Consider the following 25,866-nt stretch of genomic DNA (forward strand, 5'->3'; position numbering starts at 1 on the left):
AGCCAGGATTGACTATCCTTGTTCAAAACTATATTGGGAACAGTGGTCTTGCTTAATGGTCTTGCTTAAGCGCAGCTTCATACACAAAAGATCCATTTCCTACATAAGTCAACTGCCACTTGCTAATCCCAAATCAAAAAGTTGGCTTTATGACTTTTAAAAATCTTCCTCATGTAACTTTTAGTCCCTCTACTTTAGCAGCTGCGCCTCTATTTCAGTTTCTATATCGTTGTTAGGAGAGGAGAAGCCATAGATAATAAATAGCATTTCATACAGTGTGACTGGTCAGTTCTTCAGTCCATTTCTGCTGTTCACCAAGAAACTGAGCAAAGTATTTTGGAAGAAAATAAAATCCCAAACCCAATCAAACCAGCTCAGTGCACATGTCTGCTCAACACACATTTGTATCCACATCTACAGGAAGATCTTTGCCTCTCTGGAAACCCACAGACAAATCTCCCTGGATGAAGCTTTCAAACCAATGAATGGTCAAATCACAGAAATATTTCTGAGCTCTGAATCCCGTTTCTGCACCAAGTGAATTAGAATTAGGAGCTCTCAGTTTTGACTGGTGATAAAGAGCAGTTGGTTGAAGCACCATATTTCAAGAGATCCTTAGAAGCCTTCCAGAGCACAAATGGGCCCTGAACTATCCATTCCCACATCCCTCTCTGCATCATCAAGTACCTGCAGGCCTGTGAAATGTGACCTTAAAAGCATTTCTGAAAACGAGATACAGGTTTTAGAAATACCACTGTGAATATTTTAAAGTGATTCGCCTTGGGACTGGTACACCTTAACATCTTTATCAATGACACAGATGATGAGATCAAGTGTACACACAGCAGGTTTACTGATGACACCAAGCTGAGTGGTATGGCTGATAACACAGAAGGAAGGGACGCCATCAAGAGTGACCTGGACAGGCTTGAAATGTGGGCCCATGTCAACCTAATGAGGCTCAACAAAAACAAGGGCGAAGTGTTGCATTCAGATTGGGACAATCCCTGTTATAAGTACAGACTGGGAAAAGAATTCCTGGAGAGCAGCCTTGCTGAAAAGGACTTATAGGTCCTGGTAAAGGAAAGACTTAACACTAGCCAGCAGTGTTCACTTGCAGTCAACAGTAACAAGGGGAGATTTAGATTAGAGATGATTGATAGGTGCTGGCATAGGCTACTAAGAGATGCTGTGGATCCCAATTCTTGGAGGTGTTCAGTGCCAGGCTAAGATGGGGCCATGGGCAACCTTATCTAGTGCTTCATCTAGTAGACCTAGATGACCTCTGAATTCCTTTCCAACCCAAGCCACTCGGTGATTCTGTGACTCTAAGTGAGTACCATAATCCCAACCCAAAACACAAGAATTATCATACTACACGTATGTCTTTGGATATTAGGAAAAATTTCTTCTCAGAAGGAGTTGTAATGCACTGAAACAGGCTGCCCAGGGAGGTCACAGAGTCACTGAAGGTGTTCAAGAAACATGGAAATATGGCACTGAGGGACATGGTTTAGTGGGCATGGTAGTGATGGGCTGACAGTTGGATCTTAGTTGTCTTTTCCAATCTTAATTACTCTATGATTCTATGATTTTGCTTTCTAGGCCCTTCACCACCTTTATTTCTCTCCTTCGGATGCATTCTAAGAGTTTTATCTTCTCACACCGTGAAACCCAAAGGACACCCCAAAGCCTACCTCCTGCCCACCTCATACATTTCAAAGGTGATCTTTTTGTTGCTACGTTTGAGTCCCACCTGCTTTGAAAGCAGCTGGGAGCATTATTTCCAAGACGTTTGACCAAGTTAACGCTACACGAGGCTGGATTCACATCAGCACATCAGTTCAGTCAGTCTTTAGGTGTGCTTTAAGTTCAAAGCGGATGGTGACTGTCACCTGGGAATGACATTGTGTGCTGCCAAGTGGAGATGTGATACACTGTGCCGGCCACTGTTCTGTTGGCCATCTGGTGAGATGGCAGCGTGCCCGGCTGCTCAACACACGGGTCCTTGCCAGGGACAAAAGGATCAAGTTTTTTAGATAGACTAAGCTTAGCTAAAACTTAAAACAGTAACTTTGCCCAAGGAAGCTCCTCTGTGGTTTGGAAGAATTAAGGACATTTCCCTGAGTCACCAGACAGAAGTCTTTCTATTCATCCTCAGAGAGTGAATAACCCATTTAATATGGGTTAACATTGCAAAAACTCTTGAAAAAGAAGTGTCAGTCTGACCCTGATCCTCCTACCACGTGAAAATGTAGTAATTTCTCTTAAAAAAAAAAATATTCAGGGCAAGAAAGCATGTGCATTGCAGAAAAGGATTGAAACTGAATGAAATGTATGTACTGCTAGGAATGTCACACCAAAAGGTTGTGAAAGACAGACACTGCACTTCATAGCTTGAAGACACATTACTAAAAGCATTACTATTGTTCTACAAGAGTGCCTTCATAGAATCACAGAATGGCTTAACTTGGAAGGGATCTTAAAGATAGAACATTGAGCTTCAACCCCCTGCCAAGGACAGGTTTGCCAACCACTAGATTTGCAATCCTGCCCAAGGCAGGGGGGTTGGACCTCAATGCAAAACATACGAGAATTGGCTGAGGTCCATTGGTTTGGTATGCCTTCAAGTCTTCAAGGTTCTCCAGCTCTGAAGGCCACACGTGCTGAAACTACACCCCAAAGGGTAACACCTGTCCTACTTTATCCTCCAACTGCTTCATTTCCAATACAGTCGAGGAAAGAAGTTTAAGGGAAGTTACAGCACCTGTGGTGACAATCCATAGCAAACTCCAACAGCTATATGAAAGAAGTCCCACTTTCTTCAAGTGCCTACCCAGACAAAGAAACCATCTGGGAATAAGGGAGAAGAGCATTAATGGAAGATAGCTGCTAAGAGCTGCTAACCATTTCTGCTAAAAGATGAGAAAATAAATCCACACAACAGTGTGACAAAGAACAGCGAGAACATCCCAGAACGATCTTTTATTTTTAACAAGCTGCTGGCAACTTAAGTTATAATAATAAAGTAAGTGTGGTCACGTTAATGTGGATTTATCCAAACTACGAACATGCTCACAATGAGACAACAGAGTGCTGGAAAAGGAATTACATGTGATTAAGAAAAGAAATTCATAAAATATGAATTGGGGTATAAAGCAAGATTTCTGAGGTGGTCCTTGGGAGCCACTAGGGGGCACTTTCTCCAAGAGAGTGTCCTAAAGATGTCTTCTTGCTTCCTGTCAGAAACTCTACTCTTTCCCCTGTAGTAGGAGCTAGAGTGTAGGAAAGTGATATCCGCTAGCAAGTTTGTCTATTCAAATACTTCATTTAAAAATTAAAAATAAATATCCACCGTATTGGGTTTCTACAGTGCAAATCCAAGTAGCAAAGCTTGTGTGCTCTTCTAAAGGATGAGTTTAGGACAGAAGCAGCACAGCCAGCAGTAGATGAGAGCAAGCCCTCTGAATCACTAGACAAACAACTGCAGTTCGCTGAAGCCATTCTTGCAAAAGCCATCTCTGTTTTAAGAGAATAACCAAGATTTTACTGCAACTCCAGAGTAGTGAGATGAAAAGAGGAAAATCTGCAATCCAGCATTTGCAGAATATTACAGCATGCACTACAAGCATAGGATAGAAAGATTCCCCATATCTCGCATGCTAGCACTGTAGAGCTAACTCATTTTTTCAGCTCTCGGACTGAAAATCAGTAGATTGCATTCAAAACTCATAGGGCTACCAGAAGGACAAGCCTTCATGGTGTCTTCTGGAGCAGAATTAAATTTCAGGCCATCTGAAATAACCCTGTGCTTGGACAACTGTGGAACTCTGGAAAGCTGAAGAGGTGAGAAGTTGGGGTTGTCTGAATCAGAAAGCAGATCAAACCAGATCTGGTGGCCTTCTATGATGGAGTGACTGCATTGGTGAACCAAGAAGGGGCAACTAACATAGTCTACCAACTTGTGCAAGGCCTCTGACATGACCCCAAACACACCACATCCTTATCTCTAAGTTGGAAAGATATGGATTTGAAGGCTGGACTATTTGGTGGATAAAGGATTTGTTGAACAGTCATAGCCAAAAGATTGTTATCAATAGCTCTACATCCAGGTGGAGGCTGGTGACAAGCAGTGTCCTCCAGGGGTCCACCTTGAGACCAGTAACACCTTTATTAATGACACAGATAGTGGGATCAAGCCTACCCTCAAAAAGTTTGCTGATGACACCAAGCTGAGTGCTGCAGTTGAAGGAAAGGATGTCATCAAGAAGGACCTGGACAGTCTCAAAAGATGAGCCTATGTCAACCAAAGCTAACTGAAAGGAGTTACACTTGGGCTGAGGCAATCCCAGATATGAGAACTGACTGAGAACAGCCCTATGGAGAAAAACTTGAGCTGTTGGAGTGTGAGTGTGAGAAGGGCCATGAGAATTACTAGAAGACTGGAATACCTCTCCTATGAAAACAGGCTCAGGGAATTGTTTGCTTGTGAAGCGTGGAAAAGGCTCTGCACCTCACTGCAGCCCTTCCAGTATTAGAAGGGAGCTTATGATCAACTTTTTGCTCTTCTACTCAACAGGTGGTAAGGCACTGGCACAGGCAGCCAAAGAAGCTGTGGATATCCATCCCTGGAGGTGTTCAAGACAAGGTTGGATGGGGCCCTGGGCAGCCTGATCTAATGGGTGGCAGCCAGCCCAGGGCAGGGTGGTTGGAACTAGATGATATTGAATGTCCCTTCCAACCTAAGCCATTCTCTCATTCCATCATTCTGTGATTTACATTTGCAACCAATTTTATACTGCTTTCCTAAGTTCTTTGCTTTTGGTCATTTATGTATAAATCAGAAGGGCTTTGGTTTATTCCTCCTTTTACAGCCTCTCTTCTCTACGTTAAGATCAACAAGCAAATGGAAAATTGGTTTTGTCTATTACAATCAATTGCAAACCTCAAAACCTCTGTAAGGTGATTCTTCCACCCTTCTACAACCACCCACATGACTGGCACTACATTCAGCAGCAAATGCAGCTACTAAAGGTGCTTGTGAATCCCAATCAAAAATACCCAAGTCACAGAAATTCAGGAAATACCTGCAATACGTACACACATGGAAACTACAACAGATATAAAGAACACAGTATTAATATTTAATGTAGAAAATTCTCAGTCACAAAACACCATCTTTCAACATAGTCACCACCATTAGCCTCTACTGCCATTCCACCAATGTCTGCCTCTGATGTTGCAAGTGAACATAATATCACAGAATCATGGAATTGTTTGAGTTGGGAGGGGCTTTTAAAGGCCATCTGGTCCAACGACTCCACAATGCACAAGGACACCCACAGCTCCATCAAGCTTCCTTTCCCAGTTCCATCCTTCTTCTAAATTTACCCCATCCATTTTCAAACAAGCCCTTGAGGGCTATGCACCATAATAAAACAGGATGCATTACTTTCAGAGGAGGCTTCCTACATCCTGATAGGCAATTTAAAATGCCTCCTTGCTCCTAAGAGCTTTTCATTCATGCTTAATCACCCTAATCTCCAGTCTACCTGCTTTCATCTGTCAAGCCCTTCCTCACTGCTGAACTTTCATCCCTGCCCACTTCTAGCTGCCAGCATCTGTCTCCAAGCAAACGTCATCCTGGGAGACAGTTAGCAATGACATCTCTGGAGTGACAGCACAGATAAAAGCTCTATTCTTCCCTTTCTGTTCAGCTCAACTTCTTTTTGTGTTGCATACATGTTTGTGTCAGCTGTGTCCACCCCTCTTAATGGATAACAGCGAGTTGGTGTAATTTCTGCAGATAAATACACCCTTACACGTAGGTTTCAGAACAGCAATCCACCAGTATCCTATTTCTGCACCTACATAAATCTCTGCTCTCCATCTTGCTGGCAGGAGCAAATACTATAAACTCCACTTGGGTCTTCAGAGAGAGAAAAGAAAAAGCACATACACATAGTGGATGCTTAATTATGTTCTAACAGATTAGGCCAGATACATTCTCCATCCTTGAGATTTTAATTAATTAGCTAATATGAGGAAGCAGGAGGGTAATGGGAGAAGAATACCGGGAAGTTGAGAGCTTGGCACAAGGCAGTGGCACACTATAACAAGTTGACACCTTTTCTAGTGAAATTGTCATCAAATTCAGACAGACATATGTACAAGGTCATTGGAGGGATCCTACTGTTGCATACAACTGAATTCCAACCATTGTCCTGCTTCAGGTAGACTTATTTGTAAGCGTGGTAAAAGAAAAATGATTTCTCATCCAAGCATCTGATACTGCCAAGAAATGAAAACAGATGCAAAGCACAAGGTGAAAACACATGGCTATCCCAGAAAATATAAAGAAGTCCTGCAATGCTTGCAAGAATTTAGTCATACAGACAAGCAGTCACATAAAGCCTGTTGGGCTTAGCTTTAGAACCTTTTTGCACTCTGCTATCCTACATAAAGAAGTTCTTTCAGCAGACTGAGAAAGCTGGCAAGCATGGAGTCATAAAACCACAGAACCATTACAGTTGAAAAATACCACTAAGATCCAATCACCAGCCCATCCCCACCATGCCCAGTAAACCACGTCCCTCAGTGTGACATCTCCACATTTTCTGAACACCTCCAGGGACAGTAACTCCATCACATCCCTGGGAAACATAAATTGGATTGAACTGACAAGAGTAAAGAAATCTCAAGGGCATCAGTGCCTTCTCTTGGTCTAAACAGCTTCAACAAGAACTGCTACAAACTTTCTGTAAGTGACAGTTGAGAGCGGTTCATTGTAGGGAATGCAAGCTTTTGATAAAAGTTTTCTTTGTTCTCAAATGAGACAAGGAAAAGTCATTGGTTCCAGCCTCTGTCTGAGTAAACAGAAGAAAAAGCACTAAGGTACATCAACTTCACTGGCAGGGGGGATAGAACTAGACGATCTTTTTGGTCTCTTCCAACACAAGTCATTCTATGATGCTATGATTCTCTGTTCCAACAGGTTAAAGCATTGTCCTGGAATGACATCCCAGGAGGACAACCTGAGGTTGAGTGTTTATGGTAGTGAACCCACTAAGGGAACTACCAGCACTGGACCAGGCTCTGAACACGCTGATTTAGCTGTGTTCACTGCAGGAGAGTAGCAAGAGATGATCTTTAAGGGTCCCTTTAAACTCAAATTACTTCCACAATTCTGTATTCTCTCCAAAGGTACCTAAACCCATATGGATGAATAGTTTGAGGGGAGAAGATCATCTTCAGCTCCTTCTAATTTGCCTGTAATCAAGTGGAAAATAGAGCAAGCTTTTCTGAGAGGATGAGATGTTTAAATGCATTTCCAGCTGAACGCTGCCTGAGGACAAGACTGTGTTTGTTTTCTGGTTTTCCACTGAAGATCAGGAGCACTGGCATTATTTTTACCTGGTTACAATAAAATGGTCTGGGATGATGAAGACTAGCAAATAAAAAAAACAGAGAAAAATAAATAAACTTTATCTTTACACAAGAGTTTTTCTTCTGTTCTGTTGTTGTAGCTGTTATGGTGGGTTGTTTTTTTAAGTGTTAAGATGTGGGTCAGCTTACCCCCCAGTATTTCATTAATAGACTTACTTACTCTAATAGTGTTTTCTGTTTTCATTAGTTATATAAATAAATGCATAACCACTTAACTTCCCCGAAATACTGAGATTAGAGCTAAGCATTTATTATAATGTTAAAATTGCCTGGAGGGGTAGGGCAGAGGTTTTCAAAACTAAGAGTTTCAAAGTTAATTCATGCATCAAAGTCAATTCTCTTGGCAATTCCTTTTGCTATAAAGCATACTGTTCATTATCTTTAATATATTTTTGTACGTTCATGCTTATTAATTCATTAAATCATTGCTGAGATCTTTAAGAACTGGATGTAAAACACAATTTCCTCAAACTAAATAAACTTATCATGTTGGAAGTCTTGCAGTAATAGCATAAGAACAATATGGAGCAACTCCCCTGTAGATGCCATAAAAAGATTTTCAGCTGTCTAGCGGGAGAGATCATTGTAGGATTTTTAGTATCGTTGGACCAGCACTTTACTTCAGGCTAATTAATGCCTTGATTAATACGACACTTGAGTCTTCTACCTGTGTTCCAGTAAATTCAAGAAAATAAGACAGGACCCAAGATTTAGAAGTGAAAGTCAGTCATTAAGATTCACGCAAACTTTTTACAGGATACTGGAGAAGCCACTTTATTCCTCGTGCTGTAAAAATGAAGAAGTACAACTTAATTTACAGACCAGGTGGTAATATGAGTGAATTACCTATGAAAGGCAGATAAAAGCTGCTACAGACAGAAGCACTTGAACTCTATCCTTCCACTCTACACTTGATGGGACTCTATCCCAAATGCATTCTTTATTTACTACTGAACGTGACCAATCCACAATGCAATTATTCAGAATTAAGGGGGGAAAAACACACACACACACACACAAGAAAAACCCTTAATGTGCACAGTAGCTCTAAATTTTTGAGTCTCCTTGTTATTCTGTTCTTACTTTCTTCTATAACTGTTAACTCTTCCTTTCTCCATATAATGCTGTATACAAAGGAAGCTCAAGCTCATGCTCGGGCCCCTCATTGCTCCAGGGGGAACAGTTGCCATGATCCAATTTAGAGCATCTTCCACACTGTCTCCATACTTTGCTCAGTACTTTGCAACAACAAAGAGTTTCAACATTCCTTAAACAAAGCACTGCAAGTATTGAAAGTCCCTTGGGAAGTAAATGCTAAAACACAGCAGCACTCAGGTCTCAATAAAGCAAAAGCATTAACCACCTGCTTAATGTTTATTAACCTAAGGAGACTCCTTGTGTATTTAGGAGTTGGTTAAGTGCTTCGGTGCACTCCAAGATCAAGATGCAAAGCTGGTGGTGGATTCCTTCCCATGCTTTGCCATCAGTCCTGGATCTACAAAGGGAGGCAATACACGACTATGTGGTGATCAGGCCATAATGCTGGGTTGTACAGCAGGATTTACCTAATTTCCTTTTTTAAGACCGATGAGAGCATCTCCCATCCATGTACTATGTGAACTCTGCGATTTCATGGAATCATAGAAAAGCCTGAGTTGGAAGGGGCCCTTAAAGGCCATCCAGTCCAATTCCCCTGCAATGAACAGGGACACCTACAGCTACATCAGGGTGCTAAGAGCCCTGTCCAGTCTGATCCTGAATGTCTCTATGGACAAGGCACCCACCACGTCTCTGGGCAACCTGTTCCAGTGCCTCACCACCCTTACTGTAAAAAACTAATATCCAATATAAATCTCCCCTGTTAGTTTGAAACCATTTCCCCTTGTCCCTTTCACCGTATTGCAGGCAACAATGAAAAAAAAAGGCTGCACATGCTACTTACCTTGAGAATAACCCTGGCCAGTGTCCCATGTGATCTGTTCATGACCAACCAAAGGAAAAACAGTATAGATGAAGTCACGGTAAAATTAAGAACTGAACTAATGCTCCCATGAGAATACCTAGAAACATTACACCTATGGAATATGAAATGACCTGTTCAAATCTGACTCATAACGTCCAGGGCACAGTAAGGTTAATAAAAGCAGTGTTTAAAAATTCTTGGCTTGTGGCATTTTAATTCAAGCTATTTGAATTCCCCGACCTCTGTGACTCCCTACGTACATCAGATTTTGTTCATTCTCCCCATAAAAAGACTATTTTTAGGAGGACAGGTCTAACACAGCAGAGGGTGCACGGTGTAGGTTTACAAATTTTGGGTTTAATTCCTTCTGCTGTGTAGTGTTTGGTCTCCATTTATTCCTGACATCTCACACTACTTAAAATCTTTTTTTTTTTTGTTTCCATTGCCAGGTTTTTCTTTAAAAAAAGCAATTTTCTGCTAACTTCCTGCTATTTTCCATGTAATGCCAATACACAGCCAACAGCTAGAGAAGAGCACACAGGGATATAGGGGAATGTTTGCTTTTCCATGAATTTTTGGGAACAGAACAAGGAGGATATGCAGATGCTGCTCCCCAGCAACATCTAACTTACAACTGCAGAGCAGGGCATGGATTACATGTTCACCTGCTATGCTCCAAGTAACCCAAGTGGTCTACTCCAGGAACTGTTGAGATTCTCTAGCCACTGAGATTCTAGGGTAAGTTGGAGCTATCACTTGTAACTTCCCTGCTGTTGAAGTGGCTCCAGAGGAAGGCCATGAGGATGTCCAGAGGACTGAAGCACCTCTCCTACAAAGAAAGGCTGAAGGAATTGGGCTTGCTCAGCCTGGAGGAGAGGAGACTCCAAGGAGATATCGTTGCATCCTTCCAGTATTTGAAGGGAACATAAACGAAGAAGAACTGACTTTTTACCTGGTCTGATTGTGACAGTACAAAAGGGGGGTGGCATTAAACTAAAAGAGGTACATTTTAGGTTAGATGTTAGGAAGACATGTTTTACACAAAGGGTGGTAAGGCACTGGTAGAGGCTGCCCAGAGAATGGATGCCCCATGTGTGTTCAAGGCCAGGTTGGATGAGGCTCTATGCAGCCTGATCTATTGGGTGGCCACTAGCCCAGGGCAGGGGCATTGGAATTAGATGGGCTTTAAGGTCCCCTCCAGCCTCAACCATTCTATAATTCTTTGATATAATTGGATTAAATGCAATTAATGAGGAGCAGCAGCATCCTCAACTCTTTTACTGTTGGAAGATGCCAGGGTTTTCTGTTGGATACCTGAACATTAATGCTGGACCACACGCTATAGTATCCGTATGCAAGGATGCCAGTATGTTTTATTTATCTGTTTACTGGATACAGTAAAAAGAAGGTTTCAGAGCACTGGCAGACATGTCCATCAAGGTCTGCCCCTCTTAGCAGACATATATAGAGCGGAAGGAAGGCCATGCTCTTTTGTTCCAGCCATACCATGAGGTAATATAGAGAGCAGTTTATCTTAGCAAGGCAGTCATCTGTCTTTCGGAAGCAGGAGGCAGAAGATGAGCTCTACATTGACCCTCCCCTGACAATTAATGACAATAACTGGGGAAAATGAAACATCAGACACCTGGCACGTGTTAGGCAGTCTGCCATGGTGAAAGGGCATGGTGAGTTAGGTATATGCAGGTTCAGATGGATCATCTCTGATTTCAACGCATAAAAAGGAGAAAATCTTCTCCAGCTTGCTGTTGGCCAGGGCAAACAGGCTCCCTTCACTTTCATTAATGCCTTTCTGAGATAGTATACTGCAAAATGACAAAGCACACGTTCCAGCCTTGCTATCCTTTTAATATGGAGACAAATCAAATGGTCCAAGTTTGGGCCAAGAGACCTGACTTTTGCTAGCTAGGAAAATTTACCCTGGAAGATCTGGAAGACTTGTCCAATGCAGCCCTACCCAAAATCGTGTATGAATGCAGGGGGAGTTTCTCATCTCTGATAAACAGAAATCTGGGCAGCTGAAATGGTCTCAAGACCATTGCCATCTTGAGAAATCTGATGTTCCTATGTCAGCTGCTTTTTGCAATCCACTGAGGGTAGGTTCAACTTTACTCAGTAACTGCCAAATGACAGGCAAGCTGAGCATGGCGTGGTCCCTCTTCAAATATTTAGAAACCACAAGCATCTTGAATTATTCTCTGCATTTGCATTAAAAATAGTGAACATTTTATACATCACTGTAAGTACTTTTCATTTTTAAACAAAACCCACTATGCACTGCCATCCCTCATCTATCTATTCCTCATTTTGATTCTTTTTTCGTATGGCTCTATCAGTGTGCTCAAGTAACTCATTCTTCCTTGCTTTTATGCCTTTAATTCTGCCTTATAGAATAGCATAAAAACTACTATTTAAAACCTAGCAGTCAATTCAAGAATTTAAACTTAATTCAGTACATTCTCCCTGTTCAAAGAAAGAAAGAAAAAAAAAAAGAAAATTGTACTCATAAGAAAACAGAAAACCATGAGAAACCTTAACGCTTCTTTTATAGTTTCATCCAGGGGGAACAGCTATTTGCAAAACAACAAAACATTTCCCAGAGAATATCTGGAACCTTGACAACTTGGAAACAAAGTCAGGCTGCCTTAATGAACAGCCCAGTTGAATCCAAAGGCAATGCAAGAGAATTGTGATGTTTCTTCTAGGTACAAAGCAATAAAGCAGACCTTTCCCATGCTACAGTGTCCCCTTTCTTGATGATTCTGTGAAGGTCTGAACCCTCACAAGTGTCTTCACCAGAGCTATTGCAGCCTCACCCTACCTGTACAAGCCAGATCCAAACTAAAAACTAAATGCAAAAATATGTTCCAGTGCACAAGGCTTGCTGAAAGTCAAACTATATTAAACCACATATGGTCCTACAGCAATTCCCCATGCGTACCAGACCTGGTGCACATCTGGGCAGCTGGAGACAAAGCTTTACCATGCCTACATGGGCTGGCACCAGCCCTCTCAAACAGTACCTCAGAGCAGGGAAGAATGAGAAATATCTTCCATCACCGTGCATGAGCCAGCCCTGCATCAACATTTCATATATACAGGTTGACATCTCAATGATTTTTTCTTTCTGCTTTAGTGTTTCTAGAGTCCTCTGGGGGAAGAAGGGAGCAGCTTAGGGAAGCACATCTGCTGTTCACTTAAAAACATCCCACAAAAACCAGAATATGCAGTCATTTGCAAGCCATTCCATTGTTTATGATTTCAACATTCCCTGAGCAAGTTTTTATCCCCCAGTGCAATGTTAAAGCACATTTTGCAGATTATAGCAGCCACCCCAGCAGTTAGGTAATGCCCTGTAGAATCACAACTCTCTTCTCGCTGCGCCTCTTCCCATTTAATCCCATCATGAGAGCACTTATAACTATCCAGGGAATAACAATTAAGACCAACTTCTTGTTGGGGAGATAAAAGAAATGCAATCAGGTCTAGACACTGAACCAAATTCCTTGTCCAAATCCACCAACATAACTCCAAAATCCTCATCAGTGCTGCTGTTCCGTGGCCATTGACAAGACACATTCAAGCCTAAAGAGTTGAGCACGGTTAGATGTGGTGCCTCATCATACAAACTGAACCCAATGAGTGTTTGGGTTCCACCTTTGAAAATCTCTACCAAAACCACTTCTGAAGGTAGCTTGATATTTATACAAAAGCCACACTGAACCTCATTCAGTAAAAGCTCATTCCACAAAACGTAAGGAGGAATAAATTACTACAAGACATAAATACTTTACCAAGAGGTTGATAGCCTTGTCTCGAAGGGCCTCCAAATGGGTTCCTACCAAATCCACTCCCATCAATGGATCCATAAGACATTTTCTAGATAGCAGAGGATGCAGGATTATACTTTAAACCTAAGAAAATAGAGAAAAAGACAGATAAACTGTTAAATGTCAGTTAAATCCCAAAAGTTTGGGGGAAGGAGGGAAGGCAAATGGAAAAATAAGTGGGAAAAAAAGTCCTAAGTACAAACTTCAATATGGTCACCCACAAAATAAAAACACTAAAATCCAGATCTCCTGGAATATAAATGATCCTAGGGGCAACCAAGTCATCTGACCTCTCTGCACCTGTGAAAGTGGCAACCATTTCTCTGTTTCAGCCACGGCAAGACTTTAATTCCTTGATGTTTATGACATGTCTTGAGTTCTTAAGGTGATAGGCAAGAAATAGGCAGTCGATCAAAAAAGATAATGCTGTCTTCTGGAACACTACAGCTACAGAGCTGGTGAGGAGTCTATCCATCACATCAGAGCTCTGAAGAATCCATCTACTTCTATACTATAAGATTCTGAAGTAGCAGAAGCAGCAGACTGAAATCACTGCAGCAGTGACAGAGAAAAACTTCTCCCCCTGTCCCAGTACACACTTCAAATACCCCATGGCTTATCAGTGTGGCCCCAGGACTTTGGTATTAAATGTAGTCCAGCCCTAAACCACAATAATGACAACAGCAAAGGAAGAAAACAGATAAATGTGTCACATCAGAAAGGACACGACACAGAATAAAACCCAGCTGCTGCCTCTTTACATCAAAGCTGGGTAAAAATGTCCCAAGCAGAAAATCATGAGGCAGACTTATTCACTAAAAAAGGGAGAAGACATCACTGCTCATTGGGTAGCTCTTCATTAAGCTGCTCACCATTCTCTCTCAATGGAGATAAACATATAATTGACATCTGAGAGTGCAGATACCTCTTCAACATAAATCCTACATTTCAGGTAAACAGCCTTAAATCAGAAAATAAGAGAATGAAGAGTATAAGTTAAGAGAAACCACCTTCAAACTATGGGTTTCCAAGACAAACAATATAACAGTTGGATCGTGTCAAGTAGGTAAAGCCATACATCTTGCAGAAGAATAATCTATTATGTCTTGATGTAAGTTCTTCATAAACTCTAAATGAAATAGATCAAGATACACTTGGGGAGGCTGATGGACTGGGAAACAAATCCTGTCTCTCCCAGGTCTCATGGAACTCAAGAATTACCAAGACCCTTACCTTCCACCTTGGAAAATGAGGGCGCATAGGAGGCAGATAGAGAAAAAATTCCGGGCAGGGATGAGGAGTTTCAAATCCCAGTGTGGCTACAGATTAAAACCACAGTAAGCAGGGAATTTGAACAATCCAACATCTGGAAAACTGCCTATATACATAGATTGATCCTAATTCATGTCTCCTTTTTATAAATGGGCAACGGGAGACATATGCTGCAATGGCTTCCCAAAAGCCACGTGTAACAAATGTGGAGTGAAAGTCTGCGTCTTGTCGTTGAGATGACTCAATTACAACTGGGCAAGCATTTCTCTGGCAAAAAGTGAATGTATTTTTTTCCCCAACAAAGTGGTGTGAAAGGGGAGAGGAGGAAGGTATTTAGAACGCTCCAAATGCTTCATGTTGATTTTTCATTTTCAAAGCGTATTTCCATTTTAAACTTTTTCTCCCATTCAAGGAGGGGAAAAAAAAAAAAAAAAAAAAAAAAAAGAATTAAAAGCAAAATATTTTGGTTTTGTTTAACCAATCTTTTTAGAATCAACCACCTCCCACCCCAACCTACTAAGCCCCTGAAATATCCCTTATTCACACAGCTCTAGAACACTCCTACCATGTAGTAATGTGGTTACAGGAAAATGTGAGAGCAAATTTGTATACCTTTCCTTTGATAGGCATTAAAAGCATTTATCTCCCCATCCCCATGTCACCTCCCAATTCTTTTATCTGCTGCTCCTCAGGGAGGCCTGTCCAACTTGCTGTGACAGACAAGTGACTTGCTATGAAGGCAGTTCATACAAATTGGAACAAGCATTGTCTAACATATTACATACAGAAAAAAGAAAACAGTAAGAGATCTGATCACAACTTTATCCTATAACCTACAATGGAATACAAGAACAACCATTCCCATGTCTGAACAAAAGAGCAATCATCCAAGACCACATATTCATATTTTAATGACATGCAGTTACTTTTTGCTTTTGGTGTCCCACAAAGAAAAATAATATAGTTAAAAAATTAATAGGATCTAGGATCTTCAGGAAAGAGCTGGTCTATGTTTCATGATTTAGAGAAACTATCAGCCAGCAGGCAAAATTATTTAAACTGTTCCTTACACATTCAGAGGGCTAACATCAGTAATTAGGGGAAAACCACTGGAAGAAACTCACTCAAAGCAACTGAAGGTAAAAAACAGAACAGCCAGTGTGCATATGGCAAAAAGTCATATCAGACCAATGTGAATGTCCTTCTACAACAAGTTAGCAGTCAGTAGAGTTAGCAGAAAATCAGCAAATATTATTATATAATAACAATAACAAATTCCTTGCATAGCAGAAGAAACTGATTGAAGATTCAGGTGCATATTTTCATTATAAAATCACTTCCATTGGGCTGCTATCATAATTAAATTAGAAATTGTGTGGGCTCCACCAATCCTCGCTCTGTCCATTTGTATTTTCGGTAGTGAGATGGCTAATGGAACAGGGATTAGCCTCATTAGAAAAACATGTGACATGACAGAATAGAGGAAAGCTTCAGCACTCAGAACAATCCTAATAAACCAGAAATGATGCCTAAAAAACAAAATAAAACACTACATAATTTAGGTCAGCTACAATCTTCTAGATAGGTGAAGTAAACCTTTTACTTAACACCATACTGCACAGCCCTCAGCTGTAGGCAAAAAGCTCCAGTAAACATTTTCTAGAGGCAGAAGTGAATCCAGAGTGAGCTTGGAGAATAACAATAGGTCAAGAAAATGTGACATACAGAAAAAACTAAGTAAATGGAGTTGCTTTGCCTACAGAATGGATAGCAGATGGAAAACAGGAATCTTCAAAATGGCAAAGTTGTGGTCAAAACATGGGGAGTAGAATACTCTCTTCATTTGTATTGGACAAAGGAAAGGAATAACTCTCAATCACAAAGCATAAAAGATGAACTGTGGCATTGGGAAAGCCTATGAGGAAGGAACAGGCAACACAGGGAATGTCTTACTTATGACCAGCTCATGACCAGTCCTAAACTCTGATTAGGAATTACATACGTACAGATGAGCCCTCAAAGCATAACAGAAGATACAGAAATACAGTACAAGAGAAACAGAAAGAAATAAAAGGTAGGTTAGAAAATCAGTAAATCAGATTATTATTTGCTTCTGAACCATCTTCAACCTACACAGACGACGAGGGGTGGGTAGGAGAACAAGGATCTCTTGGCAAACTGTAGCTTCCCCATTTCATCCTAGAAGCAAAAAGCTGAGCTTTCCAGTTTGCTGTTGGCTTTTCACATGGGTCATTGGGTGGATGAGTTTACAAATGTGATCCTAACGAGGTGCTGCACAGGCATAATATATGTGTTTTAGTCTATTCGTTGCATGAAGAGAGAGTCACCAGTATGGGCAGTCTACACTTGAGAAGTAGATCAAACTAATGGATGGGGACCACAATTTTACCCTTTTGGGGTGTGTTCACGAGTCCTTTCTTCCTAAGAATAGATGGGCCTTTGCCCTAACAGCCGGAGGAACTCCAAGCAGAAGGATGTATAATTTCTTACCCAGTCCCACTAAATGATGTCAATACGGATAATAGACTTAAATACGTGTCTTGATTCTTTTCCTCACCTTTTGTACAAGCTTCCAACACCTAAAACATGCAGTATGCGGGATCTCATCTTTAAAGGATATCCCCTCTATAGCTACGAAGAAAATCCTGAACATGTCAAATCTGGATCCTCAAAGCCCAAGAGAAAAGGCCCAACGTCACTTTTATTACTTCTGACAGCACACATTGAAATGCCTCCTCCCCAGGCAATAACATTTCCTTATCCTTTACAGATTAAGCTGTCAGTGCTCAGCCTGTCTCCAAGAAGACAGATCCTTTGGAGTCTTTTTTGGAAGCATCAAGCAATAAGTGTGGTTGGAAGGGAACTCTGGAGACCATCCTGGTCAACCACCCTGCCCAAAGTAGGGCCAGCTAGAGCAGGTTACTCAAGCCAATAGGACAGGACAAGAGGAAATGGCCTCAAGATGAGCCAGGGGAGGTTCAAGTCAAATATCAGGAAAAACCTGTTCTCTGAAAGAGTGATCAGGCATTGGAACATGTTGTCCAGGGAGGTGGCGGAGTCACAGTCCTGGACGTGTTCAAGAAATGTGGACATGTGTCATGGAGGGCATGGCTTAATGGGCATGGTGATGATGCGTTGACAGCTGGACTTGATGCTCTTAAAGGTCTTTCCCAACCTTAATGATTCTACGATTCTGAGACCATACCTGATAAGTTTTAACTATCTCCAAGGACAAAGACTACGCGCCATCTCTGGGCAAATTCTGGCATTCAGCATCCATAAATTGGAAACTCTCCTTGGTATCCAACCAGTCACATCATTAAAGTGCAGGTGGAGATTGCCTATGGGCTGGGAATAAGGAGTGATACAATGTGACCTGTTATGAAACCGGTCTCAAGAGTTTTGGACATACTAATTCCAGTACTACACGTAACACAGTCTTGCCTCTGCCCCTGTCTCAGACTGAACAGGTACTCCTTTCAGGTCAGGTCTACTGTATTAGAGGGAAGATCTCCAGGTTCCTCAGGAAAGAGCATGGGAAATTCAGCTGTGGGTTCAGCATAATCTTGTAATAACGAGAATCACAGAATAGCCGGGATTGGAAGGGACCTCAAGGATTATGCATCTCCAACCCCCTGCCACATGCAGGGCTACCAACCTCTACGTTTAATACTAGACCAGGCTGCCCAGGACCCCATCCAATCTGGCCTTGAACACATCCAGGGACCAGCTGAAGCCAAGCCAAGGCATTCAGGTGAATTCCTTACCTGCAGTTCTATGCTGATTTCCTCATGTGGATTTCTCTTCCTGGGAAATGGCACAGAAGGGTTGTTAGAGTTAGGGTAATATGATCAGATTTCGGTTGGACATGATGATCTTTAAGGTCTTTTCCAATCTGAGGAATCCTATGATTCTGTGAGTTGCCACAAAGAAGCATGTTTCTATTTACTACTCTACACTGAAGTACTGCAGTCACATACTTTGATAATAAATACCTGGACTTGAGCAAGGCCTTTGACATGGTCCCCCACCACATCCTTATCTCCAAACTGGAGGGATGTGGATTTGATGGGTGGACCACTCGATGGATAAGAAACTGGTTGAAAGGCCGCAGACAGAGGGTGGTCATCAATGGCTCTATGTCCAGGTGGAGGCTGGTAACGAGCGGCGTCCCCCAGGGATCTGTCTTGGGACCGGTGCTCTTTAACATCTTTATCAATGACATCGATGATGGAATTGAGTGCACCCTCAGCAAGTTTGCTGACAACACCAAGCTGAGTGGTGTGGTTGACACGGTTGAAGGACGGGATGCCATTCAGAGGGACCTCGAGAGGCTGGAAAGGTGGGCCTGGGTGAACCTGATGAGGTTCAACACGGCAAAGTGCAGAGTTTTGCACTTGGGCCGGAGGAATCCCAGCCATCCCTACAGATTGGAAGGAGCGGTCCTTGAGAGCAGCCCTGTGGAGAAGGACCTGCGGGTCTTGGTAGACGAAAAACTTAACATGAGCCAGCAGTGTGCCCTTGCGGCTCGGAAGGCAAATAGGATGCTGGGCTCCATCAATAGAGGGGTGGCCAACAGGGACAGGGAGGTGATTGTTCCCCTCTACTCTGCTCTTGTGAGGCCCCATCTGGAGTACTGTGTCCAACTGTGGAGCCCCCAGTACAAGAAAGACAGGGAGCTGTTGGAGAGGGTCCAGAGGAGGGCCACGAAGATGATCAGGGGACTGGAGCACCTCCCCTATGAGGACAGGCTGAAAGAGCTGGGCTTGTTCAGCCTGGAGAAAAGAAGGCTGCAGGGTGACCTCATTGCAGCCTTTCAGTACCTAAAGGGAGCCTACAAACAGGAGGGAAATCAACTCTTTGAAAGGGTGAGTGACAGCAGGACAAGGGGAAATGGTTTTAAGTTGAGGGAAGGGAGATTTAGGTTGTACGTCAGGGGGAAATTCTTTATGGAGAGAGTGGTGAGGTACTGGAACAGGCTGCCCAGAGAGGTTGTGGATGCCCCATCCCTGGAGGTGTTCAAAGCCAGATTGGATGGGGCCCTGGGCAGCCTGGTCTAGCATTAGGTGGGATGGTTGGTGGCCCTGCGTGTGGCAGGGGGGTTGGAGATTCATGATCCTTGAGGTCCCTTCCAACCCTGGCTATTCTGTGATTCTGTGAAATACCTGCCAGAAATTAATGCAAGAGGTGGTGAGACAAATACCACTCCTGTATGTTGTTCCCAGCTCTACCACCATTTGCTGATGGAAAAGTGCCCTTGGGGAGTACTTCAAATGTTGCTAGTGATGATGAAACCCCAACTTCTCGACAACCAACTTGAGATGCATTTTCTGAGTTTTTTAACCCGTATAAAATCTCAGTATCTACCAGCCTGACTTTATTCCTGAAGAGAGAGCAGATCATTTCACACAAATCATCATCTTTACGCATCAGCCCCCACAGGCTGTTGTCAGACCAGGTCAGCTATTTCCAAAAGAGACTTCGAGGCTCAGTTAACAAAGAATCAGCTCCAGTCGCTCTTTTAAGAGAGTTGCATCTTCTCACCTTTTGAACTTCACAGTTTGATCTCTCTGCTGCCTCTTAACCTTCCCTCGGATTGATCTCCTTTTGCTTCTCGTTAAAGAGACTTGTTTACCAGCACACACAAATCATGACAAGAAGAGAGAATACACAGAATTTTCTAGCATTTCTAGCTACCTCAGGACAGACACAGAACCCTTCTTTCTGCAGGGTACCAGGATTAGTTTTATCATTATTATTGAAAATGTGAGGGGTTTTTTTTCGTTGTTTGTTTGTTTGCTTTGTTGTGGCTTTTTTTGATGTCATGAGATGAAAATATGTATTTGCAAACAGTGCTGTATTTCCAAATCCCCTCTAATGGTTTGCTCCCTAGGCTTGACTCTTTCACTCATATGACAGACACGCCACTTTTCAGCTTCTATTTTGAGGGATTTTCGCAACTATTAAAAACAGAACTCAATAAAACTTTATGCCACTCACCTGGAAAAACCCCTACCTCTCCTTTTACTCAGTCTGTATTTATGCACAAGCTCTACCATGGAATTGGTGTAACTGCACAAATCCCTGAGTGCTCGCTGAGCCTCATAACACGACTGTCCGAGGTCGATCAGCATAGCTGTAGGGGATGATTTTCTTCCTCTTCAGGCTGTGGCTTTGAGGTAATTTATGCTTTTCTAGATCTTCCCTGAGGTGTGTAATATTAACGTCGTGTTCTCAGGTGGCTTTAGGCAGGCAACAATACACACTTCCCTCCACTTTGCTTCCCAAGTCCATTTTAATGGTGATGGAAGGTCCGTGGAGACTGACGTCATCTCTGTCCCCATGACCTGAGGAGCAGGCTGTCTAGTTCAGGTTCACATGGCCCCAAATAAGACAACAACATCATTCAGTTGGCTTCCAGAAGCTTCTAGGGACACATACGTAGCACTTGACAAGCACAACGTCACTTATGACTGCAAACAACCTGATTTAATACACCAAAGCACGCTCCCCTCCTCCAGCTGAAGCATACTACAAAGTGAAGCAAACACCCACAGCCTTACAGCACTGTGGAGTAGGAGCAATGTAAAAACAGCTCAGATTATCTAAGAAATGAGCTGCTTTTTTCCCCTTCTAGAAATTTCTTAAGAAACAATAAGAAAATCCTCTTTTTTTGTGTGTGCGTTTTTCATTGTGTGTGCGTTATTTCAGGAAAATATCTGATCACTTCCAAATAGATGCAGTTTTTCTTCCTTCAGTACAGCTGCCATCGTACATGTCACACAAAGCACAGCAGTTTGTCTCAGGAACAGATACGATCAGGACAGACTGTAAGTTGGAGATAGCAGGATAAGACGGCTGTGGAGTTTTATGGAGACGAATATTGAGACACAGAGTCAAGTTGCTCACTGTATTTCTAATTTGGATGTCACTAAGGGATCTCTCTGGTCTCACAGCACTAGATTGCAAACTTCACTTTGTTTTGTTTTTTTCAACAGCCTCAGGATGCTACGCAGACTCAACATGAACTGTTTCTACCGGCTGCAACAGGTGAGGTTCAGGCAGGATATCAGGAAGAGCCCACCAGAGGGTGGTGGGCATGGAACAGGCTTCCCAAGGAAGTGGTCAGAGCCCTGAGCTACCAAATTTCAAGAAGCATCTGGACAACACCTTCATACATGCGGTCCCATCTGGAGCCAGGATTTTTATTTGATGATCCTTATGGGTCCCATCCAACTTGGGATACTGACTAATTCTATGACGTTAATTCCTTCTTTCCTCAGTTATTTCTGTTATTTGCAACTAACAGTACCCAGCAGACCAACTAGGTATTTTCTGGTATTTAAAACTCACCTCCATTCCCACAAACTTCACAAAGACCCCATGTAAGACTTCCTATTGACACTGGCAGACTTAAGATCTAACATGAAGGAGAAGGAAATCATAAGTAACAGAGATTGGAAGGAATGAATGTCTGCACATCATCTGTATTCATTTCTTGCTGCATCACAGACAGGAAGAACAGAGGTAAGACAAGCAATCTGGAAGCCTGTTGTGCTCCTTTCATGTCAGTCCCAGTTGCCACTTCAATACACAAAGTCTTCTTCCACGTCAACCCTTCTGCATGTCTTCTCACAAAAGAAGCAAAGACAGTCTTCAAATCTTGCTGAGAGGCACCAGAGACAAGTTGGCCTTAGGCAAATGCCAAGAATAAGGACTAGAGATACATTTTGTTTTACTTGGGAATCTCAGATTTATAGACCCTCCTCCCCTCCCTCCATTTCAGCTATATGAACTTCCTGAGAGCAAACATAGCTGCTTAGGGCTGCAAGAAAAAGTCTTCCATCAAAAGGATCACAAATGCCATGGGAAGATGGATGCCTTCCATCTTCAAGGCACGAGGCAGCATGTACTGAAACAGTTTGGTTCCCAAGAGCAGCAGCAGCAGTGTTATAAATGACAAAGTGATTGCACTAGCAAGGTCAATGCCCAGGATCCAAATTTCTTTTCACCTGGAGAAGCAATCAAGCTTCCTTGATACTGAGGTATTTAGATCAAGGGAAAAGGATGTTTTGTAGTCTACTGAGTTGTTTGCAGCACACTCTGCTGTTCAACTTCATGGTCTATGGGGGCATAGTTTAGATGACTTACTGTTGGGTCACTGTTAGCTCACCTCAAGAGATGTGATGTCATCACTCCTATTTTTTAAACTGACATTAAATAACAGTTAAACAATGTATCTTCTAGCTCCTGCAGGAGAACAGCACCCAGGCAGCTTCCAACCCTAAATCTTCCCACCACAAATGCTCTCTATGTGCCTGTTCTAATCTACCAAGGATTTTCTTCCAATCATTTTTTCTTGTATGGCCGCCTTCTATTTGATGTTTTGTGCCATGTTGTCTAGTTCCTGTGAACCTTACATGCAGAATAGTCTTAATCAATCCATATGCTAGACAAACATAGAAGTATTACATATTTCAGTGAACAGCAAAATTAAATTTCCACTCAGTTCAAAAATCTAGATTTCATCTGCCTTTTCAGCGGATATAAAAGAGGAATATTAATGTCTGTTTGCTGGAAAAAACACCACCACACAAACAGTAGGAAGGAGGAAAACAAAGAAGGGAGACCTGATGTCTGGTTTGCTACACTGAAGTTAGAACAAACTTATTAATTATAAAAAATGCACATGCATGAATGGACAAAGACTAAGAGCAATGCACCAGCTCAGCTTAATAAAATTAGAAACAGCATTTATAAATCAATATTGGATTTCAGCAGAATCAGGAAATATGTATCTGACAACCAGTTCTGAGTTCACAGAAGCATCCTGATTGACATACTTGCAATGCTTTAGGGGAATGCGATGCAGGGTAAAATGGGATGCTTGAATTCATCAAGTAATAGATTCCAAAATCCCAGGATCCCACTCCTACAGAATATGACTCCACTGGTTTCCAACGCACCAGTTCCCAAAACAGAAATAGTGCTATTCAGTGCACATGATAGGAATGTACATCACCATGAGCTCTCATCTACATTAATGCTCATTGGTAGTTATATTATAAACAAAACATGCAGAAGGATAAGTAGAAAACCGTATTTTCTACAAGAAAGACACAGTATGTGAGGAAAACTGGACAATCTACTTCTACCTTTGGCAGCATTTCATTGAGAAAGACTAAGAATAAGGTGCCTTCATTTTGGGATTCCCATCAAGGACAGGGGAAATGGCAGAAGGTGGTTAAATACAGTACAAGAACAGATACGGGGAGTAAAGAACTTATTTAAAAAAAATAATCACATTGGTCATATGATGGGCCACGGACTCAGAAGCTTAATATCTTAATATCAATGGACGAAGGATTTTCTTCACTTGCTTAAGTGAGATCTGCAAGGAAACCACCAGTAAGAAGCCAGCACTGAAAAAGGCAAAAACGAACAAAAATGAACGAATATAAACTGAAACTTAGGAAATGCAGGCAGCTCAGGTGAACCACTAAGAGGTGCTGAGCCTTGGGAGAAGCTGAACAGTATGACTTGGGGACGTTCTCAAAACATTCTCAAAACCCTGGAACAAAGGCTGCCTTTGATAAGGATAAGTTAGAAAGAGAGCCACAGACTTGCACAACATAGAGGAGAAACAGAGATACATAAAAACAGCTTAACAATCACAGGCAATGAACAAACTAACATGGGCAGGGAGCCAACCAGTATATAAGCATTCCTCCAAATCTCCAAAACTATAGGGACTAATGATTTCAAACACAGTAGCCATATTTACTCATGCACCCATGTAAAACACCTTATGAATACTGCATACAAATACATTATTTCGCTTTCTATACAAACGACTTTTCTTGGTCACAAAGAAGCAAGGAGGATGGCAAACCTGTGCATACCACTTTTTTCTGTTGGTAAGAACCCTTCTGGTATTTCTTGGTCTGCCCATTGCACCTCTACAGTTACAACAAGTAGATATCTGCACAGAAGACTTTCAAACAATGGCCACAGATTAATAAAGCCAACTAGCAAAAATACATGTGCTCTAATGATCCAGAAGTGTCCAACTATCCAACTCACCCACCTTCCCCAAGACTCCTCACTGATGGAAAACATGATTGAAGGGGAAAGAAACAAACATTCACTCCATTTTGCTGGGAAAGAGAAGTGGTTTTCAAGGCTCTGCTGAGCTGGGGCATCTGAGATTAGAAACCTTGCAGTCTCATTCATCTCTTGGTTATTTCACTAAGCATCCCTTTATGCAGTATTAGCAAAACACAAGAAAATGAGATTTCCCAATATCTAAAGGCTTACAAGCACAGTCAACAAGAGAATACACCTTCAATTTTCTTTCATTCAAAGCATGAACACGTTTGGGGTATATCCATTAAAACACCGAGAAAACTGTATCAGGGAGGCCCACTCACTCTGGCACATCCACCAGTCAGTTCTGAACCATAAAAGTCTTATTTCAGATCGTTTCCCAGCTTTGGTATCACTCACCACAGACTTTGGGACTACTTCTTCCAGCTGATAAGCACACGATGGCACCAAAGGGAACCAAGTGCAAATATCAAGGAGAAAAGCAGCTTTGATTTAGCGCGTGACTCATGCAAGAAGAACGCCAAGCCCTCAGCAAGCCAAAGCAAAACAGCTGACTATCAAGGAGCGAACGTAAGCTCAAAGTTGCCCTTAAAAATACAGACTGCAAGTTTTCACCAAAAAAAGCAGAGTGTTGTTTTATACAATTTGCTGCTTGTAAGAGCCTAATGAAAACACATAAGGTAGGGTGCATTTGCCTAAAGACAGGCGCCAAGTATCACTTGAGATGTCCTCTGTGATGCATATGGGGCTAGTAGATCTAAAAGGGATGTGGTGGACACTCTTTCCTTGGAGACATTCACAGGCAGGATGGACAGAGCTCTAAACAACCTGATCTACCTGTACATGTCTCATTCATTGCAGGGGAGTTGGACTGCACGACCTTTAGAGATCTTTCCAACTCAAATGATGCTATAAGGCTATGATAAATGAAGGCACGTAAATCTTAGTGAGTGTCTGTGCTTCCACGGTTGCTGGCAAAGACATCAATGTAGTCATTAGAGCCTGGATAGTAAGTCAAAATATGCAGGACTTCCTTTCTCTTCAGTAAAAAAAGAGTGAAGGAGGCAGCTCCTAGGATGTGAACGTACATAACAGACCAAAAAAGAATCAAACCCCAAAAAAACTACTTTTAAATTGATCAAGATTAGGACCAACCCCAAGACATTCACTTCAAGATAATCCTATTATTAAGAATCACAAGTTCTCCTT

At 42.0% G+C, this 25,866-nt stretch overlaps 1 protein-coding gene across 5 annotated transcripts in view; it reads right to left on the reverse strand.

The window, feature by feature from the left end:
* Window positions 1–25,866, reverse strand: part of TSNARE1 (t-SNARE domain containing 1) — a 469,759-nt gene that overhangs the window by 353,757 nt on the left and 90,136 nt on the right. For all 5 annotated transcript variants that reach the window (XM_031591285.2, XM_090138068.1, XM_090138069.1 and 2 more), the window contains one exon: window positions 13,222–13,341. In XM_031591285.2, the coding sequence (XP_031447145.1) occupies window positions 13,222–13,303 (82 nt within the window). In that variant the 5' untranslated portion in view covers window positions 13,304–13,341. The remainder of the gene's footprint in view (window positions 1–13,221; window positions 13,342–25,866) is intronic.

The sequence above is a fragment of the Phasianus colchicus genome, chromosome 3, assembly GCF_987193195.1.
Source record: "Phasianus colchicus chromosome 3, bPhaCol1.hap1.1, whole genome shotgun sequence".
Lineage (NCBI taxonomy): Eukaryota > Metazoa > Chordata > Aves > Galliformes > Phasianidae > Phasianus > Phasianus colchicus.